At 31.7% G+C, this 21,976-nt stretch overlaps 2 protein-coding genes across 4 annotated transcripts; one reads left to right on the forward strand and one right to left on the reverse strand.

Annotated features, from left to right (window-relative positions):
* The first annotated feature begins 305 nt into the window (after positions 1-305).
* On the forward strand, positions 306-5,306 carry LOC114162271 (fatty acid amide hydrolase-like). Its single transcript, XM_028046096.2, has 20 exons — positions 306-570; positions 877-986; positions 1,102-1,162; positions 1,261-1,448; positions 1,723-1,852; positions 2,366-2,443; positions 2,516-2,663; positions 2,752-2,864; positions 2,977-3,052; positions 3,141-3,212; positions 3,296-3,347; positions 3,484-3,555; positions 3,657-3,737; positions 3,916-4,016; positions 4,104-4,196; positions 4,280-4,348; positions 4,418-4,482; positions 4,620-4,681; positions 4,844-4,939; positions 5,070-5,306. Exons 1-20 carry the CDS (start codon positions 471-473, stop codon positions 5,148-5,150), a joined length of 1,848 nt encoding a protein of 615 aa, XP_027901897.2. The 5' UTR covers positions 306-470; the 3' UTR covers positions 5,151-5,306.
* Positions 5,307-8,789: 3,483 nt separating this feature from the next.
* LOC114163941 (filament-like plant protein 3) lies at positions 8,790-12,616 on the reverse strand. 3 transcript variants are annotated; one of them, XM_028048337.2, is made up of 5 exons: positions 12,145-12,616; positions 11,608-11,934; positions 11,157-11,304; positions 9,529-10,802; positions 8,790-9,284 (listed from the first exon to the last, which is right to left on the reverse strand). In XM_028048337.2, the coding sequence occupies exons 2-5, from the start codon at positions 11,716-11,718 to the stop codon at positions 8,946-8,948; spliced, it is 1,872 nt and encodes a 623-aa protein (XP_027904138.2). In that variant the 5' UTR covers positions 11,719-11,934; positions 12,145-12,616; the 3' UTR covers positions 8,790-8,945. The 3 variants fall into 3 exon arrangements, with proteins under 3 accessions (XP_027904138.2, XP_027904137.2, XP_027904140.2); XM_028048336.2 differs by having other exon boundaries at positions 11,608-11,868; positions 12,145-12,615; XM_028048339.2 differs by having other exon boundaries at positions 8,790-9,269; positions 11,608-12,578.
* Positions 12,617-21,976: the final 9,360 nt, after the last annotated feature.

Consider the following 21,976-nt stretch of genomic DNA (forward strand, 5'->3'; position numbering starts at 1 on the left):
TTAATAATTGTTTTTTGAAAGAGATCTCACTGAGAATTATTTTTAAAAGTTAGGATTTAATTGATATTTTTTTTTTAAATTTTAAAAGTAAAAATCAAACTGACATCTGAACAAAAGGAAAAGTAACCAATTAAACCTAAGAAAAAACAAAAGGGTTATATTGGTATTCCCTATGGTTGGTTTTGAAAATTTATGAAGTTTTGTTCATGCAAAAGTAGGTGAGCTTTTTCCACACCAAAGAGACACCAAAACTGTTTGTAAGGTTTTGTTTTAACTTTATCCGTATAAATTCTACCATTTTCACGCAAACCACTTTGTCTACTAGTTTTCATACCAGATTCTATCCATCAACATGACAGTTAAAAGCACATCGAATTTCTACCTCATTCCTCTAGTAATCTCCGCCAAATTTTCCTATAACTAGTTATCTACCCTTCTGACATTTTTCTCCAAAACTCCTTCAGGGACTAATGGATTTCTTGAACCGTAAGGGTGTGGTTTACACTCCCGTGAAGGATGTGGACTTAGGCTTCTATAGCACTGAATTCTACCTGCAAGCTAATGTCAAAGGTTCACCATGCACTGTCTTCTCTTTCTTTCTTTCTCTCCTACCATCATGGTATCTTGATTTGTTCTTCTTCTACTATGGTTTTCCATTTAGTTCTTGTGACAATTATAACATTGACTAGCCCCCCTAGTATGTGTCACTCTATCAGGTTCAGAAAGGTTCTGCATGTGCTGGTGTTTTAAGCTTTAACATTAATGGCATTTGATTTGATATTTGAACCAGAATGTTAGCTTGTAAAAGTGTTGATAGTGATGGATGATATCCATGCACACCCACAAAAACACTACTAATGATCTTTGCCATCACAGCTCCCCGCATGACTGGACTTTTAGTCAAGATTTTCACTCATCTATTGGAGTGTCCAATAATTGGAACCTTCCTACTGTTCATATTGAAGGGAAACAATCTTATTCACCGGGTATGCTAGCTCCAGGACCATTTGTGTTCCATTTCATGAACCTTTTGTTTTTCAAGATTAAATTCTAAAGAACATCTTTAAGCAAGTGCTTTTTTGTTTTATTCCATTTTCACAGCTCATCACAAATGCAGAGTTCCAAGAACCACCTCTCTTTGTTCCCTTGCATGATTTTGAAGGTTTGAGAGATTGTGGACATGAGAATATTTGATTGCAAAATTTTGGCCATAGGTTGCCTTAAGAGAAAGTGGGTCACCGTTTCTGCTTAATCTTGCAGACTTAAAAGAAAGAGAAGTCAAATGCTTAGACTCTTCTTTACCTCCTCCGGAGAAAGTTCATCTTGCACTGGATTGTTTGCCTACATCTTCACAGGAAACACTTGATGGAACAGATTCTTCGTTCTGCCGCTGGACAATAATGGATTATGCCAAAGCTTACCGGTCAGGGGACATAACTCCAAGCTTGGTATTTTCATCTTTCGATATACTTAAGTTTTATTCTCTTTTTCTGTCTTTACATTTTTACTCAGGGGACATTATTCAGAAGCTTTGGAAACTCAAAATTTAGATTAATGACTAAAAGCATAAACTTGAAAAAGCTTAAGAACTTGAAAAATAGTATTCGTGTACAATGAGTAATCTGCATCCACAAGTCCTTCACATTTCTAGTTCGTTCTGACTTTGGAATTTTGATGTACTAATATATTCATTGACTCTCTTTCTACTTTAATTTTTTGCAGGTTGCTGAACGGTTTATTGCGGCTATTGATGAATCCACAAAACCCTCTCTCCAAATGGGATTCTTTATTCACTACAGTGTTGATGATATTCTTAGACAAGCAGCTGAATCAACTCATCGATATCGAAGAGGTACTTCAGAGCAAGTCAAATGTCATTTCAATTCAACATTTAAGTGACCCCTTCCGATGGGGTTATTGTTATTGTTATTGTTATTGCAACTCATAATTATGGCCACATGTGTTTTCTGCATCCAAAGATAAGATGTATGCTACTTAACCTTCCCTGACTCCACTTTCAACTAACGTATGGGGTCATTTGCCAACCGTACAAGTCTAATGAATTATATTCTAGGACTGCTAAAAACACATTTTCTAAGAAACTCCAAGTACACTTTTTGTTAGTAGTTAAAATTTACTACGAACTATGAAATCAGAAGTAAATCTCAATATGTAAGAAGTAAGACCAGCACAATTCTCTGTTTTTCACTAATTTTCAATCAATAATGAAGAGTGCGTTAAAAGAAATTACACTGTCATATTTGCAGAGGTTCTTATTAGGATTTAGCTTCATTTGTGTTCATTCATATATTATGTGTACTCAACAATGTTCAGATACTTACCTGATGTAATACTATTTGAGCAGGGGAACCAATTTCAGTGTTAGACGGAGTTCTTGTTGCTATCAAGGATGAGATAGACTGTTTGCCATATCCAACAACAGGTTATTGTTTTACCTAAGGAATCTTCTATTCAAATGATTATGTGCTGATTTCTTAAAAATGTTGTTCTGAAGGAGGTACAACGTGGCTGCACAAAGAAAGGCCGTGTAACGATGACGCTTGCTGCGTTAAGCGTTTAAGGTTATGTGGCGCCATACTTGTTGGAAAAACCAATATGCATGAACTTGGGTCTGGAACCAGTGGGATAAATCCACATTATGGGTAAGATCACCTTGTGTTATACTCATATTCAAGGAATGTTCATAGAACTAGTTGCTGATAAGAGCATGTTTTCTTATTTACTTTGTAGGCCTGCTAGAAACCCATATGATAGCAGTAAGATTGCAGGAGGTTCTTCTAGTGGATCTGCTTCTCTGGTGTCTGCAGGACTGTGTCCTGTTACCCTTGGTGTTGATGGGGGAGGTATTTGAAATCAGCATTCATTTTTTCTTAGTAGTGCACCAATGTTAGTAAGAGTACAAATAATTGAAACGTTGATGAATTACTTGTGATGTTTGCTTATTTATCTGTTCAGGATCTGTAAGGATGCCAGCATCTCTTTGCGGTGTTGTTGGACTAAAACCAACTTTTGCACGTATACCACATGATGGGTAGATATTCATATTTGTTTTATCGTGTTTAAATACTTGAAGGATTTTAATGTAATAACTTGGGAGAATGATCTTCTGCTATTTTCAGAGTTCTTCCCCTGAATTGGACAGTTGGAATGGTTGGAATACTAGCAGGCACAGTTGAGGATGCTTTGATTGTGTTAGTAGTCCTTTCTATGATATCCTTTCTTCAACGAAATTTTAAGATTGGTTTTTCAACATCTACTGTTTCATTGTTTATAGTTATGCAGCTATCAGTGGTGAAATTCCATATCAGCAGATTTTCAGTGTATTGGTAAGTTCTTGTTTTTCAAATTAATGATTTTTTAAGTCTTTCGATGTTTCTAATATCACATATGGTTCTGACTAGATATGCACTTTCAAGTTATAAATTTCCAATATCTTTGAATTTCTTATTATTTAATCTTCAGACCAATATAAATCTTCCACGACTGAGTTTGACAAAATCCATATCTGACATCAAGTTAGCAAAATATGGCAAGGTTAGAGTCCTGTTGCGAGTTACAAATATATGCATTATGATTCTAAAAAGTTTAGAAATAGGTTAACATCATGTTGTTTAACCACTACTTCCACCAATTAGTGGTTTGATGATTGCAGCAATGATGTCAGAATATGCTGCTCCAAAACTCTGCTCAAGCTTCAGGATCATTACAATTGGAAGGTACTGAAAAATATAAAAATGCTAATAGTGACCACTGATATATTAGCATGGTTTCAAAAAATCATATCTTTTTAGGCCAGAAATTCTTAAAGAACTTGTAATACTGTTACTGAACCCATAATTGAGAAACAGCACATCACAATCATCACTTGCTAACTCTCTGTGTCAAACATGCAAGATCATAGACGTGACCATACCAGAGATAGAAGCAATGCGCCTGGCGCACTATATAACAATCGGATCTGAGTCTTCCACTGCACTTGATTCATTTAAAGAAAAGTATGCAATCTTATAAACTTTGTACCTTCCTCATTATCCTCTAGCTTGAGAAGTATGGTTGCTGACATCACCAAATTACTACCAAAGGAATTTTGCAGAATTAGGATGGGATGTAAGAGTAGCACAAAGCATATATGGTGCTTTCAGCGGCATGGAGTATCTTAAAGCTCAGAAAATGAGGTAATATATGAAAAATTAAGCCAATTAATAAAATTACTACTCTTCACTATTAATGTCATCTTATTTTTTCTTTTAATGAACAGGAATCGTCAACTTCAATTTCACAAGAAAATATTTGCCGAGGCAGATGTCATTGTCTCTCCAACAACTGGGTTTGTCCTGTTTCCTCAAACATGGTTTCTTTGTGTTTTTCACTTTGGTAACACATTTATCTGTAACAGTGTGACTGCATATCCAATTCAAGATGATGCTATTCAGACAGGTGAACTTGACTACGTGAATGGAGGTACACCATACATGAAATTCATCTGATTAACTATCAATTCAAACTCTGCATGATATGTTGAAGTTATTGGTAGCATTATGTGTATGAATCACCAAAAATTCCTTGCAGAATCTGATTTTTTTTGCCACAATTTTCAGCTGCACTTGTTCGTTATTCCATAGCAGGAAACTTTCTGGGACTTCCTGCTGTCACTGTTCCGGTAGGATTATACTCACTTTTACTTTATTTCTTGGTATCTTGGGTAAACTTAAATATCTTCATGAACTAAAATTATTAAACGTAAACTAACAATAATTTCTCTAAAAAAATGAAACTCTTATTAATTAGTTTATAAAGAAATTGTGTGTTTGGCATTTCACAGGTTGGATTTGACAGATTAGGTTTGCCTATTGGACTCCAGTTTATTGGGAGGCCTTGGTCTGAAGCCACACTCATTCATTTGGCATTTGCAGTGCAGGTAGAATTCCTTTCTCTAAACATTTTTTTTTAATCATTTATTTCTTGAAAGAGAATATGGTAAGTTTGCAAAGTTGATAAGTATTGGTTTGGTTGGTATTGAAAAATATGTCACTGTGTTGTTGAATCAGGCTATGTGCATGTCAGAGTACAGAAAGCCGAAGGTTTACTATGATCTGCTGAGAAAGAAGAATGAAAGCAATGGCATGTAGTTTGAAGCTAAATAGTTTAGTTTGTCTCACCAATTTTCTTTTTCTATTTCTTTCTGTTGCTGAATTTCATGTATTATTATTACCATAAAATTTTATGCCTTTGGTGGCAGGTTTCACTTTCTGAATGTGTTATACAATCCTTTGTCTTAGATATTAGTTTTACTGCCCAATATTTACTCCCAAGTTTTTTTCTTTTTTTTTCTTTTCTCCTGTTTTTGTATGCCAATTCTCAATATATAATATATATATATATATATATATATATATATATATATATATATATATATATATATATATATATATATATATATATATATATATATATTGGCAGAGTAATGTTAAGAATGTTGCTTCATTCTAAATTAATATTTTCGTGGCCTTTTGTTTTTGTTTTAAAATTTTTTGTCTTTTAGTCCTTTTATTAGGTATGCACGATACAAATATGTTTAAATAGATAGATTATTTTATTTTTGTAAGTCGTACAATGTTATATATATTTTAAATGCTTTGTATGAAAGTTCATCTCGAGGTTATTAAATGAGTATTTAATTTGATTTTGTTGATTTGTATATAATACTTTAAATATGTTTTTCATATTAGTTTCGCTCCCTCAAAAAATTACAAATATTTTTTATTCCTAAAATATTTAAAAACAATGGTTTTTATATAAAAAGCAGTGGAAGCAATTATACTCGGTGTTTCGATCATAAAATCTGTTAAACAGCGTAGTTTAATTTGTAAATATAAAATATTGGTGATTATCTTTTACGCGAAAGGTTAATACTCGTAAATAAAATTAATGAGTTAAATATATTTTTAATTTTAAATTATGAATGTAAAATTAAAATTTATCTTCGTCACAATTTTTGATATAATTAGTGATCAAATTTCAAAAATAGTACTTTTAATTTAATTATGTAAAAATTTTTTGATGTATTAAATAATATTGTTTATACTATTTGATACGTTTTAACTCAATACAATCTTATAACACTTTTCTGTGCATCAAACAAAGTTGATGTCATTAGATTAAAATAATTATATTTATTTTTTATATTTAAGTTTAGAAATCAAAATATATTAAAATTTAAAATTAATGAATTTTAATTGTACATTTAAATTTAAGAATTAAAAGTGTATTTAATCCACAGAAAAAATCTTATTTTATTTGTTATGGTGAGTGATTGAAAATGCCACATTGAATACTTTATGATAACAATAATAAAAAAGTTAAAGATGTTTTAGACTGTGAAATATTTTTATCAATTGAAATGCATTTCTTTTTTCCGCTGCAAATTATTGTTTATCTGGCATTAACAACATGCTTATAATTTTGACGTGGAATTTATAATATCAAACTCATCATGAATCCATAAATCCAAATTAATTAACTAAATTAGTTTAAACAGATTTTTAGTATTTTCTTTTACTTCAAATATGAATCTAATTAAAAATAATTGATTTGGTCATCATAATAAATTTTTGTTTTTTATTTTAAATTATTTCTTAGAAGATTGTACGTTCAAGTAATTTCTACTTTTGTATGTTTCTCCCTCTTCACTCCTTTTAATCTTCTTCTTATCATTTCACAGCATATTTCAAAATGTATATATCCATTTATTTAAAAAAAAAATTATATGCATTATTAATTTTTAAGTCACCTATAGAATTAAGTATTTTTTTATATAAAAAAAAACTGTTATATTTAGTAGTGAATCTTTATATTTTGTAATAGAATTTTTTTAGTTTAATTTTGTCATAAATTGGGATGATATGACCATTACTTTACATCTCGTTGCCCACGATTATTCATATGAAAAAAAGATCGCTCAAATAAGATTTAAATTCCTCATAAATTTGATTTTTTTTTTTCAATTGAATTCTTATTATAAATTTGGTTCTATTTAAGTGTCCAAAACTATTATTGTTTTTAGTTGAGTGTTTTCACTCAATTTGGGAGACAAGATCCTTTGAATTTACATTCTAAAGCAGAACATCATGGACTTGAACAATAAAAAGAAATGAAGTTCTAAAACTCTAATTATTCGATTTTTTTTTAAATAACTCAATTAAAAATACTTAAATTTATAAAGAGTTTAAAACTCAATTATTTTTTTTTTTATTTTTTTCATGTAGAGATAGGTAAACAATGATCAATACAAAAGTAACAATCAAATGATCCAAATAGATTGCAAAACTTAAAATTTTGAATACTCAATAATGAAAACTCGTAATATAAACTCAATTTAAAAATGTTCAATTATGAAAAACTTAAAATTTTAGTTAATTCAATTTTTATTATGATATTTTGGAATGAGAATAGATAATGTGCTGTGACTAGATTCATTTTTCCATTTTTTTTATGTATAAACACACACACACAAATCACAACAAAATAAATACGATATTATCCAAAATGTTCAAAAACACTTACATTTTATTATCTTCAATTTGTCAAATAATATGAAAGAGCCTATAATTTCATAAAATTCAAAATAGAGTATTAAGTAATAGTAAGGACAAAAATGATATATATATATATATATATATATATATATATATATATATATATATATATATATTTACTTGTACCCAATTTAAAAATTTAAATAATATTTACAAGTATGAATTTATTTGTCATCTTTAAAATTCTAATAAAATAAATTAACGAGATCTATAAAGTAATAATATTTATATATTAAAAACAAAAAGCAGAGAAAGTAAACATAATATTAAATAAACTAAGAGTATTATAGTTATTTAAAATGGAGTCAAGTAGAATAATAAGAATGAAGTAGATATCTACGTATTCATTCATATCCGTACCCGAATAAAAAAGTGGAGTATTATCCATACCGAATTAATTCAAGTATTTTTCATTAATATTAGGACAAATTTAAATAATTCATTTGTCTTCTCAAATTATTCTAATAAAATAAATTAATGAGACATGTAAAAGAATAAATATAGAAAAAATAAGCATCAAATAAAGCAAATATTTAGTTATTTAAAAATGACAAATATTTTATTCTATATTAATATAAATTAAAAATTATACAAAAGAATAATTTGAGATGAAATTAAAAAAAATAAAATAGTATGTGGCATTACCTCCACAATTCAATTTATACAACTGTCTCATTATCACTAAGTGCATATATTTGTTAGTACTGAATTGTATTTATTTAGCCAATATTCTTGAATTTAAGTCTTGAATGCCTGATTAATTACATGAAAGATCAACTTTTGCATCAAAGCAGTTGGAGCACTTGCACATTATGACACGTCCGACACGCCTCATAAATGGCGTGTCCCGTGTCCGACACGTATCGGACACCGACACCCGTACGATATTTGTAGGACACACTATGTCCAATTTGAAAAATATTTTTTTATCTTTTACATGATTTTGATGATTGAAATAAGGAACAAATCTTATTCTTTCACTACTTTTGGCATATTGGATATTAGATAGATATATTTGATTCATTTTTGTGTTAGTTGGCAATGTATTAGTTGACAGCTTCAAACTTAACATGTATATACACGTCGTATCCCGTGTCCTATGTTTTTTCAATTTAACCGTATCTCCGTATCCGTGTTGTATCCGTACCCGTGTCCATATCCAGGCAACATAGATGAACACAGCCCACTGTGTAATTCTAATTCACATATATGAACAATTTTAATTCTGCAAAAAGGTACTGTTTATATGTAAACAAGTAAGTTTGAATTTATACACGTTGAATAAGTATGACCACATTTACAGATTCATTTTTTTCTTCACCTTATTTTTCAGTGACCTCTTGTTTTGCTTACACTTTTGCTTCTTGGGTTGAACCTACCAAAACCATTACGGGTTTTTTCATGGGTTATAGATGATTGGTTTAGTGAAACTGATGGTTCAGAATCTCTTTTGGTCAAACTCAAATTACTATGAAAGTTCTTCAACTGCTCATCACCATTTTGAGGACATGGTGTAACTTCACAATCCGTAGAGCTCTCTGAATCAAGTAGAAAGTCTTCCAATGTTGCAAGGGACTTCAACTGCAGTCCAAGAGATTCAATGGTTTTTCGACATTCAGCAAATTTAGTAGCAGCCAATGCTAGTTCCTTCTCCTGCATATAAAGATGCTAAGCTCTTTATAGAAAACACTTGTGTACAACATTGTTAATGCAAAATATTTAGACCAATAACCATCACTTGTATTTAGTTACTTAGTAATCAAATGCAATTTTCTGTAATTTTAGCCTGCATCACATGTATTTAGTTACTTAGCTTTGAGCATCATGCACTTGACAACATTCATCAAACAACATAGAATACATCGAAGAAGGCTTAAATTGTGGAGTTCACATTGTGTGTTACCAAACTGACCTGCTTTTGCTCACTATTGTCACCTTCTCCGGACAGAATCTCAGTGTTTTTCTGGAGTTCAGCTTCATGCTTCATTCTCAAGAGCTCATCCTCCAACTTCTCACATTTGGCCAAATTCTTTGCTGACAGAGCTCTCTCTTTCTCAATCTCTTCTTCTAATGAACAGATTTTTGAGACCAATTCTTCTGCTTCAGTGTGTGCAGCTGTGAGTTTTGACTCAGCTATCTCTTTCTTTTCCTGAGTTGCTTTTAGTTTTTCATATGCTTCTTCATTTGATTTGTTTGCAAGAGCTAACTTAGTTTGAAGCTCTACTACCTCTAACTCCACTTCCTTTATTCTGCTCAATGATGCTTCAAGCTGCTTTTGGTACTCGTTTAGATCCATCTCTAGCTCAAGTTTCTCTGCCTCCATTTTCTCTAGTTTCTTTTCCAATGCAGCGTTCTTTTGAACCATACCTTCCATATCAGCATTTTCTAGTTTATTTACAACACTGACTTGGTCAGATGCAGCATTTACCACGGGAAAGCTACTTACACTTTCAGTATCTGGCAATGCAGCAAGCCTCTCCATTTCAAGGAAATCATCCATAAGATTGATGTCAGTTGAAAAGACCTTACGATTTTTTCCGGCACTGTTTTCATTCTTAAATTGATCAAGTTCATTCATATCCCAACCTCCTAATTTTGGCATGTCACTTTCAAGTACTAGTTGCCTCTCTTCAATATCTGACATGCTATCAGTAAATGACTCTACATAAACTGAAGAAGCAGCTAAAGACCTGTGATCATTAGCAGAGAATGGTTTGCGTGTCACAGTTTTCAGTCTCCGAAACTCAGCTTCTAGCTTTGCCACCTTCTTTATACTTTCCAAATGTTGCTTGCTTGCCGTTTCAGCAGCCTGAGTACTCAAATCTCTTTCTATGGTCCTGAACTCTAGTTCCTCGAGTCGAGATTGTAGCTCTATTTTAAGACTTGAATTCTCTTTCTCCATATCTTCAAGCCTATGGTGAAGATCAGAGTGAACTAATGCAGCAGCAGGATCCACAGCTTCCCACTCATGATCAGGTCTTTCAGATTCCAAGCCACAAGAGTTATTTGATACAGATTCATGAATCTTTTGCTCTTGTTCGTCTTTAGCTTGTCGAAACTCCCTCATACACTCCTTGAGTGCCCCATTAAGATAACTAATTTGGTCCTCAAGAACTGAGTTTTTATGTTTTGCAGCATCAAGTTGTTGTTTTAAAATCAATACTTCATTTTCAGCCTTCTCCCAGCCTAATCCAAATGCCATGTCAGTGGTTAATGTAAGTTTTTTAGCACTAAAAAAGAGCAGAAAACAAATTTCTTTAAAAACTTTAATAACCCCCCTAGAGCAGAAGTTTATGACATAGGCAGGACAAATGAGTCATGGACAAGCAGGTGAATCACATTTAAGAATAGTCCCTGAATCATATTTGGATAGTTTTAGATATTCATTTTCATAAACCATAACTAAGACCAACACTTAAACAAACGGGAAGTCAATGCAAATTCTCAAAGCCTCAATTGATTTCTCATTTAGATAAACATGTTTGTCAATTCAAGGTGAAGTTATTGATATCATATGCAAGATGGTCAAACAACAGATACCTGAGACAGCTTCTTCAGCAACCTTAGCATGCTGCTTTACCAAATCTTCTTGGGCACTAGAGCTTAAGAGAGCAGCAGATAACTTTTCAGTTAGAGTCTTCACATCAGTCACTTCTTCGGGAGGTGGAGTAGTATGTGTGGTGTATACCTATACATCATGGTAAGAAAAACAACATTCATCGAATTTACCCCAATTTATAAATATTTGAAAACCAGGATCTCAAACTAAAAAGAGGCAGAATCAATGGTCTATAAGCTTTAGAAAACTTATATTCATGTACAGTCTGCAAAACAAACAGTTTCTGCGTGCCCAGAAACTTCAAATCATCTCAGGCAACAGATAGTAGATAGAAAGATTGAAAAGAATGGAAACAAATATAAATAAACCATGATAACATGCAAAAACGAAGTTAACAATGTAAAGAGCTAAAAGCTAAAAGGGTGCTGCTACCTGATCATCGTAGAATCTTTCTGAATGAGATGACATTGAGCCAGAACTCTCAGTTTCACCTGGACTTTTCTCAGATGACTTCCTGCGCCATAACCAACTCCTCCGGTCCATCCACAATTGAGGCAAATCAACACCTTCTTATGTCTTCAGACAACAACATGAGCAACATTGCCCCCAACAAACCCTTTAGCCTGAACAGAACTGGATCCGAGGCTATGAGTGGAAAGAATAAGTGGAAGCAGGGAAAGGTGGCAAGTTGCTCTTCAAGCAAAACCCAGAATTAAAAAAGAAGAATGTGAGAGCCAGGTGTTCAACCTTAAGAAGTAACTTGCAAAGAAAACAGAAAGTAGTTATGAGAGAGAGCTTTGCTTAGAATTCACTTTCCACTCCTATCTACCTAGGTTTTAACATTAAGGGAACAGTGGTCAAAGGTAGAAATATAGAAAAAAAAAAAGTTCTTTTAAATTCTATCCTTTGGCCATCTCTTGTGATATTCCTTTATACACAAAACTCAGAGTGTGAGGGTTAGGCACCTACCATGAATCCCCAATTTCACGCCATGAGAATGGACTATCTGTAAGATTAAAGAAAACAGAGAAATTCATAGAAGGAAGAAAAAAGAGAGATAAATGATGGAAGATATTATTGATGGAAGTTTGTGTTGTGATGTGGAAAGAGATATTGGAAAAAGGAGAGGGACCATGTGGTGGTGACAGAGAAATAGGATAAGAGTGTGAAAGGGGTCTGAAAAAGTCCACAGCTTTAGTTTGGTTTTGTGATCTGTAGATGATATATGTGCAGGTAAGGTAAGTTTGTCGGGGTTGTATTGAAACAAACGCTGCCTTATTCCCGCTTATTGCTCCTGCGATTCACTACAGCCGTTAAAATTGTTTTGGCTTTCCTTTGTTTTTGTCTTGTTCTTCATGTTATTATTTCTGCCACTCTTGTGCTTCTGCTATTACGCTGTCTGTTCCTGCTTCGCTCCTCTGTTTAAACGCAAATTGCGGGTACTACCCTGTCACTACTGTGCACAATTGTGCCCTGTTTCGGACGCACTGCAGAAAGGTTCAACTAATTCAAAGGATTACAATTTATTTCTGTTGGGTTTAAAAATAGGGTACAAGCAGATTATATTTTAGTTGAAAAAGAAAATTGGCACAATAGTTTACTTAAAAACCTCAACATCACTTTTATTCCTAAAACAACACAGGGTGTGTGAAGCAAAATCAGAATCAGATCCAAAATGTTTTGGAACTGGATCTGCATTTTCATATCATAAATGGAACCAGTTTTTTTAATTTTTAATCTATTCCTCATTTTGAAACTTTTGATATTCTCTTGAAGGAACTTTTATTGTTCTTTAATTTTTGTTAACTTTAATATTAAAAATTTTAATTTTTAATTTTTCACATCAAATATATTTTAATTTTTTTTATTTCAATCAGAAATTATTTAATAATTTCATTCATCATAAAAAAATGTTTTCAAAATAATAATAACTCATCTAAATATCATTTTATACTTTTAACATCAAAGACAATTTAGTAATCAACTTATTCTATCTATTAAATTTTATTTTTAATTAGTTACATTAATCAAATTCTTTACACACTTTCATAAAATTTATTCTCAAATCAGTTCCATCATCTCTTCCAAATCTCTTAAAAAACAACACAAACTTCATCCTAAATCCATTCAAATTAATTTATTCCTTCTCTTTCAAATCGTTCCTCTCGAATGAACACACCCAAAAAAAGTATTATATGTAGACAAACAAAAATTATTATTTTAGAGTTTTTAAAGGAGGGTAGAATAATAAAATAATAAAAAAAATAAGATGACATTAACCTGTTCAAAGTAAGATATTCTAAACATTATAAATCATTATATTTTCTCTTCCGTAAAACAATGAATTTGAAAACAAAAAAGAAAACTAGAATTTGATTAATGTTTTATTTAAACTTCCACGTATAAAATTCTTATATGAGACGTTTATCTTTCGTAACAATTCTTGGATTAAAATAATCATATTTTTACAACACTTTTTTCTTCTTTATATTTTAATGTTGCTTATTTATTATATATGATGGGAGAATTCTAAATTTTATTATTGTTAATGGTTGTATCATAATATTTACTTTTATTTTTGTGTAAATCATTGCTTATTCATATTTTCTATTTCTATAATTTTTCAACTATAATAATGAATTTTGTGTCAACTATAAGAATGAATTTTGTGTTAGAACAAAACGTTTAATTGCCTGTAATTTCAAAGTCTTCTATGAATGTCATATTATATAATAATCTTCTACTATTTATCCTCAACAACTTTTCTCATTAACCTTCAAATTCGTCTCGTTGTTTGTTTATCAAGTATATAATTTTTATAGTTGATAAAGTTATATAATAGTATTCAAAACGCAATGAAACGTGATGTTCTTCCATATCTCGTACACATAATAACACATTTTATAATAATACATATAGGATTTTTTTTATATGATCTTAAGGTTGAACTAGTTGTTCAATTCAATCCAAACAAATCGAATTGTAAAGTAAAACCGTTAAAAATGGATAACCCGGTCCAGTAAGACTCACCACGGATTGACTACTTAGTGAGTCAACTCGAACTGAGTAATTTATTATAAGTCAAAAAAATTCGAATCCAGCCCGACCCACCATGGATTGGTGGGTTGATTCACTAGTTCACTTAATTAAAAAGATATAATTTTTTTCTTCGGTCTCAAAAAAACTAAATTATAATTATGATTAAAATGTAAATTAACTTCAATAGCATCCAAATACATTCCAAAAGGATGAATACAAACCAAAATTACAAAAATACAAATTATCAATGTGTTGACTTTAAAAAAAAAACCTAACTTGACCTAAATGCAAAACCCAATATAATAAAAAACACTTGTATGACCTTTTATTTGCGGGTTGATGAGTCGATACGGCTCACCACGGGTTCAACTCGGGTAAGCCAGGTTTTAGGTGAACCGGATCAAAAATTAATCTGTACTGAAATTTGTAAAAAGATTTCAACCCAATTTGACCTAAACCCATTGTGAGCCGGATTGATTCACGAGTTCCAATCCATTTTGATAGCTCTGTTATAAAATGAAAAACTAACAAAATTCTATGAGTTATATTTAGGTCTTGTCTCTAGGTTATGTAGCTTGTAGTTGGCATAACAAAATTGTAAAGTGATTTTTCCAACATACGAAATCCAAACTCATGAATAGTTTATAATTAACAAAGCCGATCAAGAAACTTGCATGTTGAAATATAACAAGGCGTTATATAGTAATTCTGGGAAAACAAATTCTTCGTAATCAACTACCATTCTTAGATTCAATTTGTATTACAGATATAGGAATGGAATAACTTTAATCCTAAGTATATTTATGTGTTTTTATATTTTTAATGGCATAAAAGTATATCTAGATTAGCCTTCATCAATGTTTATCTTAAACAAATTGTTCACTTAAAATAACTTATATAGACAAACGTTTAAAACACTATCTTATCCAATATTAAGATCATATATGAAATTATTTTCTCTAACAACTTCGTGTGAATACCACAAGAACAACATTTCCATACACAAGTCAAACTTCAATCATAAAATTATGTTTTAGTCCAAACACTCAGTTATGAGTCACCACTTTATAATTAAAGAAGGTTTTGTGTAAAAAAGTATTTAAAATAGTCTAAGAAATTAAGATTCAACAAAGAAATTTAAAGATATTCACTAGTGAACATGAATTTAATCCATTAAATAAGTAACAACAGAAGTTTACATCTATAAATAGAACTCAAACGCAAACTCAAATAATCAAATAAGACTATCACAATGGTCAAAAAGGAAACAAACAACAAAAAGTATGTGTTACTTGTAAAGGAAGAGACATAAGGTTTAAGTGAAGAATCACTAGACTTAACTTAAGAATCAAGATAAGACTCCAATAACTCTATTCACACACTAAGTGCGGAGAATACATTCTTCAAATTCAATATATTAAAAGTGTCTACAACATGAGAAACATAGTTATTTATAGGAGAAATCACCTTCCAAATTTAATGCAAATACACAAGAAATTCAAATCGCGAGGGTATTTTGAATCTTGAAATTCAAGTTCCCTTCAAAGAGCACTGAAAATTTGAAGAAAGCATGGATGATGATGCTTGGTGCATGTTTTCCTTGACTCATATACTTTCCTTAATTTCCTTTTTCACCTTGAATCTCCAAATTGGGTTAGGAAATAACCCACCAAACAACTATTCTAATTATACTAAAAGGATACAAATATAAATATCTCCTAAACTTAAGATAAAGAAAAAAAAAACTATTTTTAAAACAAGAGTATTTTGTCTTGTCATATTTCCTATCCTCCTTAAAGTTTCATATTCTTGCTCATTTTCTTGATTTCTATTCATCTATACACTTAAAAAATGACAAAATCAAACTAAAAATATTTTTCAAAGAAAATAACTCAAAAGCAATGCGTAAAACAATTTAAAGATGGAATTTCAAAAAAATATCCCTTTTTATAATTTATTTGAGAATCTTTAGATTTTTTAGAAAAAAGTTTAACATATTTGTATAGCTATAAACGATAATATCTCAACTACGTTTATATCCTTCAGCTCATCAATCATCTACATAATAGTTATGTAAAGAATAGTATATAGTAAGTATAAAATACAATAAAAACAAAAAATATGACGAGATACCAACCAAAACTGAGAAGGATAAAGAGAAACGAAAGTTAGGTAGAACAGTTTTATTCCTAAAAGATTCAACCCTAAGCAAAATCGGCAAAACATCCAACATTTTAAAATCAAACGTAAGGAAAGAGCCATCACTGTTGCATATATAATACATTTTAACATTTTATAATACAAGTTTGAGAGTTTAAACTCCTCGATGGAATTAATGTTAGCCACTGTAAGAAGGTCAGTGGCTTGTGTTAGGGCACGACAATAATTATCAAACTGAAGCTGATAATGGATATACATTATTTGTAGAATATTGTTAACGTTAGTTGTAACAATAGTGATAGCTGAAAGGGACCTTTTAATATTATAATTAATTATATCATATTTAAAATAACTTTGTTACAAGATAGATAGAATGAGCTAGCTATCTATATTATCCATTCATAATTAGATGTTAGAATTCATTTATAATAAAACTTTAATAAATAAATTTGTAGTTTAAAAAACTAAAAAAATAAAATAAAAATATTAATGAATGTTAATATTTGCTTATGCCAAAAAACTGGTTGTGCATTTGTCTTAAATAGAGCCGTGTTTGTTTATAAGGGATTGCAGAGGTTTCTTGGTGGTGGGTAAAACTAGGAATTCAACAATTGCCATTTGGTTGTTTCTTTCTGTACTCCATCAAATTTCTTTTTGCAGCACCCATCATATACTTTCGGATTTTATTTTCTTGAATACACTAAATTAATTCTTGTAAGTATATTGGAGAAGAGAATTTAATAAAGGAATATCCTTTTTATTAAAATCGATACTTGCTATCTTTACAAAAGAGAAGGATTGAATATATAGAAATATTTAACCCATTAAAAAAACAGAAGTAACAGAAAAATAGAAAACCATAAACATAATAAATGACAGAAGATATTAACTATATCTGTATCATCCTTCTTAAGTTGGGCGTATGGATTGAAAAGGCCAAGCTTGGAGATATCAACTTGGAAATGTGCAACATGTAAGGACTTTGTAAACATTTCAACAAGTTGGTGAACAAAAAGAATGTGATCAAACTGAGAAGCCAGTGTTTGCATCACTTTTTCAACAATCTTGGAGTCTTCAACCCTTTCATCACAGGCACGTATATCATTAATTAAAACCAACAATCGATTTACTACCGTTTCTTGATCTATCATAGCAAGCAATTCATATTATCTTCTCAATGATTGAAGCTTTACATTTTTTATCTTTCCAGATTTTCCATACCCATTACTCAATATGTCCCATGCTTCTTTCGATGTGATAGCCTTTGAAATCGTTTGAAAGATGGTAGCAGAAACACATTGATGTAACAACACCCTTGTTTTACAATCCAACGTCATGTTTTCCTTAAACATAGCCTTTTGTTCATCACATGCATTCTGTAAGACCCGTGGAATTTAATTAATTAAATAATTAATTAATTAATAAATACAGGTAGGAAAATCATTATGACATTAAATTATGAAGAGCATGACGTGGCAAAGTGCTAGCTCATGTGGTTGAGAGTACTTTGGTTTTTGTGAGAGGACTTGGGTTTGAGTCCTATGTATGCCATTTTTTGTTATTATTTCATTATTATTTTAAGTATATGATAATCATGCTGTGACCTAATATGTTAACTGGATGATGATTGTTAGCATGAAACATGAATTGGCATGATGGTTTGATATTGATTTGGCAATTGCATGGTTATGGGTTCAAGTCTTAGAGGACTTACATTAACTTTATTTTTTTTTATATTTTTGGCTTTGGCTTGAATATGAAGAGTTGAGGAACATCCTAGTGGAATGGCAGAATAAGGGTGGCTGTGAAACAGCCCATAAAGGGACAATGAATGGGAATTAACCACCATTAAGTGGTAATTTTCATTTTAGGTTAATAACCTAGTTTTAGGCACACTTTAAAAGGGAAAAAGTGGGTTAATAGCAAAGGTTTGGCAAGTCTGAAAATATACCAGAAAGAGAGAGCGAAAATCAGAGAGTGGGAGAGGTTTGGGTGTGATCTTTGGGGCTGAATTGAGAGAAGGCTAAGGACCCAATTGGTGTAGGGAGGACACTTAATCGTCAAGCTTTAAGCGAAGAAAAACCAGGTTAGGGGAGTTGTAATCGTTGTTTTATTTTGTATTTCGATAATGTAAAATGAAATGTATGAAACTGGATGCATGTCTCTAAAATTCTGTCAATTTTCGTGTTTTCTGGAAATTTTCCAGAAACCGCCTGGCGGGCATTCAAAGTCGTCAAGCGGCTCATGCTATTTTTATGGTGTTTGTGGGTTCCAAAGATGGGACCGCTTGGCGGCACTTCCCGACCCGCCAAGCGACGCTTGGAGACTTACCAGTTTTCTGGGTTTTTGCTTGAACTGCCTGGCGGTAATGATCAACCGCCAGGCGACGCGAACCTTTCCCCTCGTTTTTGGTATTTTTGGGGTCTTCCATGAGCTTTTGTCTAGTGAGGTGATAATCTATTTCAACATGTTTTGTTCTTTCGTGAAAGGTAGGATTGTTAGTAATTTGTATGGTTGAATTGCTATCACAGAAAGTAGTATAAGGAGTATTATCAACCATATGAAGATCTCAAAACATATATTGGAGCCATTGTAACTCACATGTTAAAGATGCTAAGGCGCAATAAATTCAGATGAAGGTTATGAGATGATGTTCTGTTTCTTGGACTTTCAAGAAATTAAGGATGTGCCTAAGAATATACAATAACAAGTCACATATCTTCTTATAGTAGCACAAGCACCCCAATCAAAATTAGAGAAAGCTTGAACTTTAAAATCAATGTTGGACGCATAGAATAAACCATCTCCAGGAGCATTCTTCAAATAGTGTAGAATATGCAAGGCTTGCTGGAGACGTGGTTCACGAGGAGAGGAAACAAATTGACTAAGTTGTTGGATAGCAAAGCAAATATCAGGTCTTGTATGTGTAAGGTAGAGAAGTATGCCAATAAGACGCCTATATGAAGAAGGGTCCGACAATAATAATCCTTCATCAGCGTGCAATTGGATTGAAGGATTTGAGGGTGTATATGCTGGTTTCCAACCAAGGAGACCCGCTTCAGAGATAAGATCTAAACAATATTTTCTCCGATTCAAAATGAGTCAATTAGGAGATCGAAGAGCTTCAAGACCCAGAAAATAACGTAATGGACCCAGATCTTATATACGAAACTTGTTGTGAAGATGATTGTTGACATTTTGAATCTCAAAGATGTTATTGCTAGTGAAAATCAAATCATCAACATAAACAAGCAAAATTGTAGTTAAGGATTCAATAGATTTAACAAACATAGATTGATCAACAGTACTTTGAGAATATCCTAAAAGAAAAAGCTCAGCAATGAGTTTATGATTCCAATTTCGGTTTGCTTGTTTGATACTGTAAATAGAGCGATGAAGCTTACAAACAAATTTAGGATGTGGAATAGTAAGACCAGATGGGGGTTTCATGTAAATCTCTTCTTGTAAATCCCTATGAAGAAAAGCATTATCAACGTCTAACTAGTGTACGAACCAGTGATTTACAGTGGCTATAGCGAGCACAATACGAATAGTAGTTAACTTCATAACTGGTGAGAAAGTCTCAAAGTAGTTGAGGCCTTTGGTTTATGTGAAACCTTTTGCAACCAAACGAGCTTTAAACCTTTCTACCGAGCCATTAGTTTGTGTTTGATTCTGTAAACCCGTCTGCATCCAATAGTCTTCTTGCCAGGAGGAAGAGAAACCAATGTCTAAGTCTAGTTTCGGTGAAAAACATTTAATTTAGCCTCTATTCTTTCTAAGAATCACTCTGAGTAACTTAAGTATAAGAGGACGGTTCACCTTGTGCAGATATGTTGTGACAAAAAGAAATATGGTCAGCAATTGGTATAAGATAGAAATTGATTTAAAGGATAAAAAGTAGATAAAAAGGGTTAGGAAGTTAAAGCAGAACCACAATAGTAGCTATCTAGGTATCTTGGCTTGTTTCTAACACGAGTAGTGAGCCTTGTACTAGGGGCTTCAACCTAAGTAGAATCAAATTCAATGACAGGAATAACTGTGTTTGGTGCAAAATTTGTGTTATGAGAAATAGGTAAAGTGAAATCAAACAAACTGTTGTTGGAAGAGTAAAAATCAGTAATAGTATTAAAAGAAGAATCATCTGATGAAATCAAACGATAAGGAAAAATGGTTTCATGAAAAATAAGGTTTCTGGATACAATTGAGGATTTTGATTGAATATCGTATAAAACATACCCTTTGGTTGCTTATTTAAAGCCAAGGAAAACACATGAGACTTCTGGAATCCAATTTAGTTTTGTCAACAGTAGGTGAAGAAGCATATGATAAACAACTAAGACCCTTAAGGTTGGAAAAATCAGGTTAGATGGAATAGACAATTTCATAATGTGATTTATTTTGTAGAAAAGGAGTAGGTAAACGATTTATAATATGAACAACAAACTTAAGAGAATATGACCAAAAAATATTAGGTAAACGTGGTTGAAAAAGGAGAGCTTGACACACATTTAAAAGGTGCTGATGCTTCTGTTCAACAACCCCATTCTATTGAGGGGTGGTAACACAGGAGGTTTCATGAGAAATACCTTTGTTTTGATAAATTCATTAAGCATAAATTCTTTGCCATTATCAGATCTAACTTTCTTTAGCTTGCATGAAATTTATTTTCTATGAAAAGGATGAAATGCTGAAGGGATGTGCGAACATCAGTTTTATTTTTGAGAAAAAGAATCCAAGTAAAATGACTGAAGTCATCAACAATGGTTAGAAAATATTTAAAACCATCAAGAGAAATCACTAAAAGAAGGCCCCAAATATGAACATGAATAAGTTCAAAAAAGTGCGTAGATTTGGTAATACTAGTAATGTATGGTAAACATTTCTGTTTGGTAAAAGCACAAGCATCACAAGCATTAACAACAGATGAAGTAATGGAAGAATTTTGTGAAGCAAGAATTTGCAAAATTTTATTAGAAGGATGACTAAGTTTCATGTGCCACAAATTACAAGTAGTATTATTAACTAAAACAGAACAATATAAACTACTATTGGGAATTGATTTATTCATAATGCAACCACTAGTAAGGTAAAATAAGTCGTGATACTTTCTAGCTGCTTCAATCATTTGAAAATTGTTGGTCTACAAAATGGAACAATGATTTTGATAAAAAATCACAAGGCAATTAGTTGACGAAATAGGTTTTGGAATAGAAAGTAATGGAATAGTAAACTCACGAACATAAAGAGTATTATGAAGAACAAGTTTGCTCAAGATTATAGTTCTTGAGAAATTAGTTGTAATAAAAAGCTTATTGAATAATTTTATAGGAATGGGAGAAATAGGTTTAAGGTTTTGAAAGAAATATTTGGACGGGCAAATGTGGTTCGTAGCACTACTATCTAAAATCCAAGATAAAGAAGGAAAAAAAAACTGATGTTTGGACAATGCATTGGTGGATGGCAGTGAGAGTAGAAGAGACTTGTGGTGATTGTTGAATTAAAGCAAGAAGGGCTGCATATTGCTCTTTAGAGAAACCATATTCGACATCAGATTAGTCTTGCTCCGTTGTTCTTCTCCTTTCTCATTTCTCAATGGCCA

This window comes from Vigna unguiculata, chromosome 9 (genome assembly GCF_037176805.1).
Source record: "Vigna unguiculata cultivar grain cowpea cultivar isolate G323 ecotype 2 chromosome 9, ASM3717680v1, whole genome shotgun sequence".
NCBI lineage: Eukaryota > Viridiplantae > Streptophyta > Magnoliopsida > Fabales > Fabaceae > Vigna > Vigna unguiculata.

Bases quoted from the DNA above. Each gene is read 5' to 3' on its own strand.
- LOC114162271 (XM_028046096.2), top strand. From the start codon at position 471: ATGGATTTCTTGAACCGTAAGGGTGTGGTTTACACTCCCGTGAAGGAT. The intron at 4,197-4,279 runs GTAATATATGAA...TTTAATGAACAG, and splicing joins CTTAAAGCTCAGAAAATGAG to GAATCGTCAACTTCAATTTC. The intron at 4,349-4,417 runs GTTTGTCCTGTT...TATCTGTAACAG, and splicing joins ATTGTCTCTCCAACAACTGG to TGTGACTGCATATCCAATTC.
- LOC114163941 (XM_028048337.2), bottom strand. From the start codon at position 11,718: ATGGACCGGAGGAGTTGGTTATGGCGCAGGAAGTCATCTGAGAAAAGT. The intron at 11,305-11,607 runs GTAGCAGCACCC...CATGATGTATAG, and splicing joins AAAGATTCTACGATGATCAG to GTATACACCACACATACTAC. The intron at 9,285-9,528 runs GTCAGTTTGGTA...TAAAGAGCTTAG, and splicing joins ACAATAGTGAGCAAAAGCAG to CATCTTTATATGCAGGAGAA.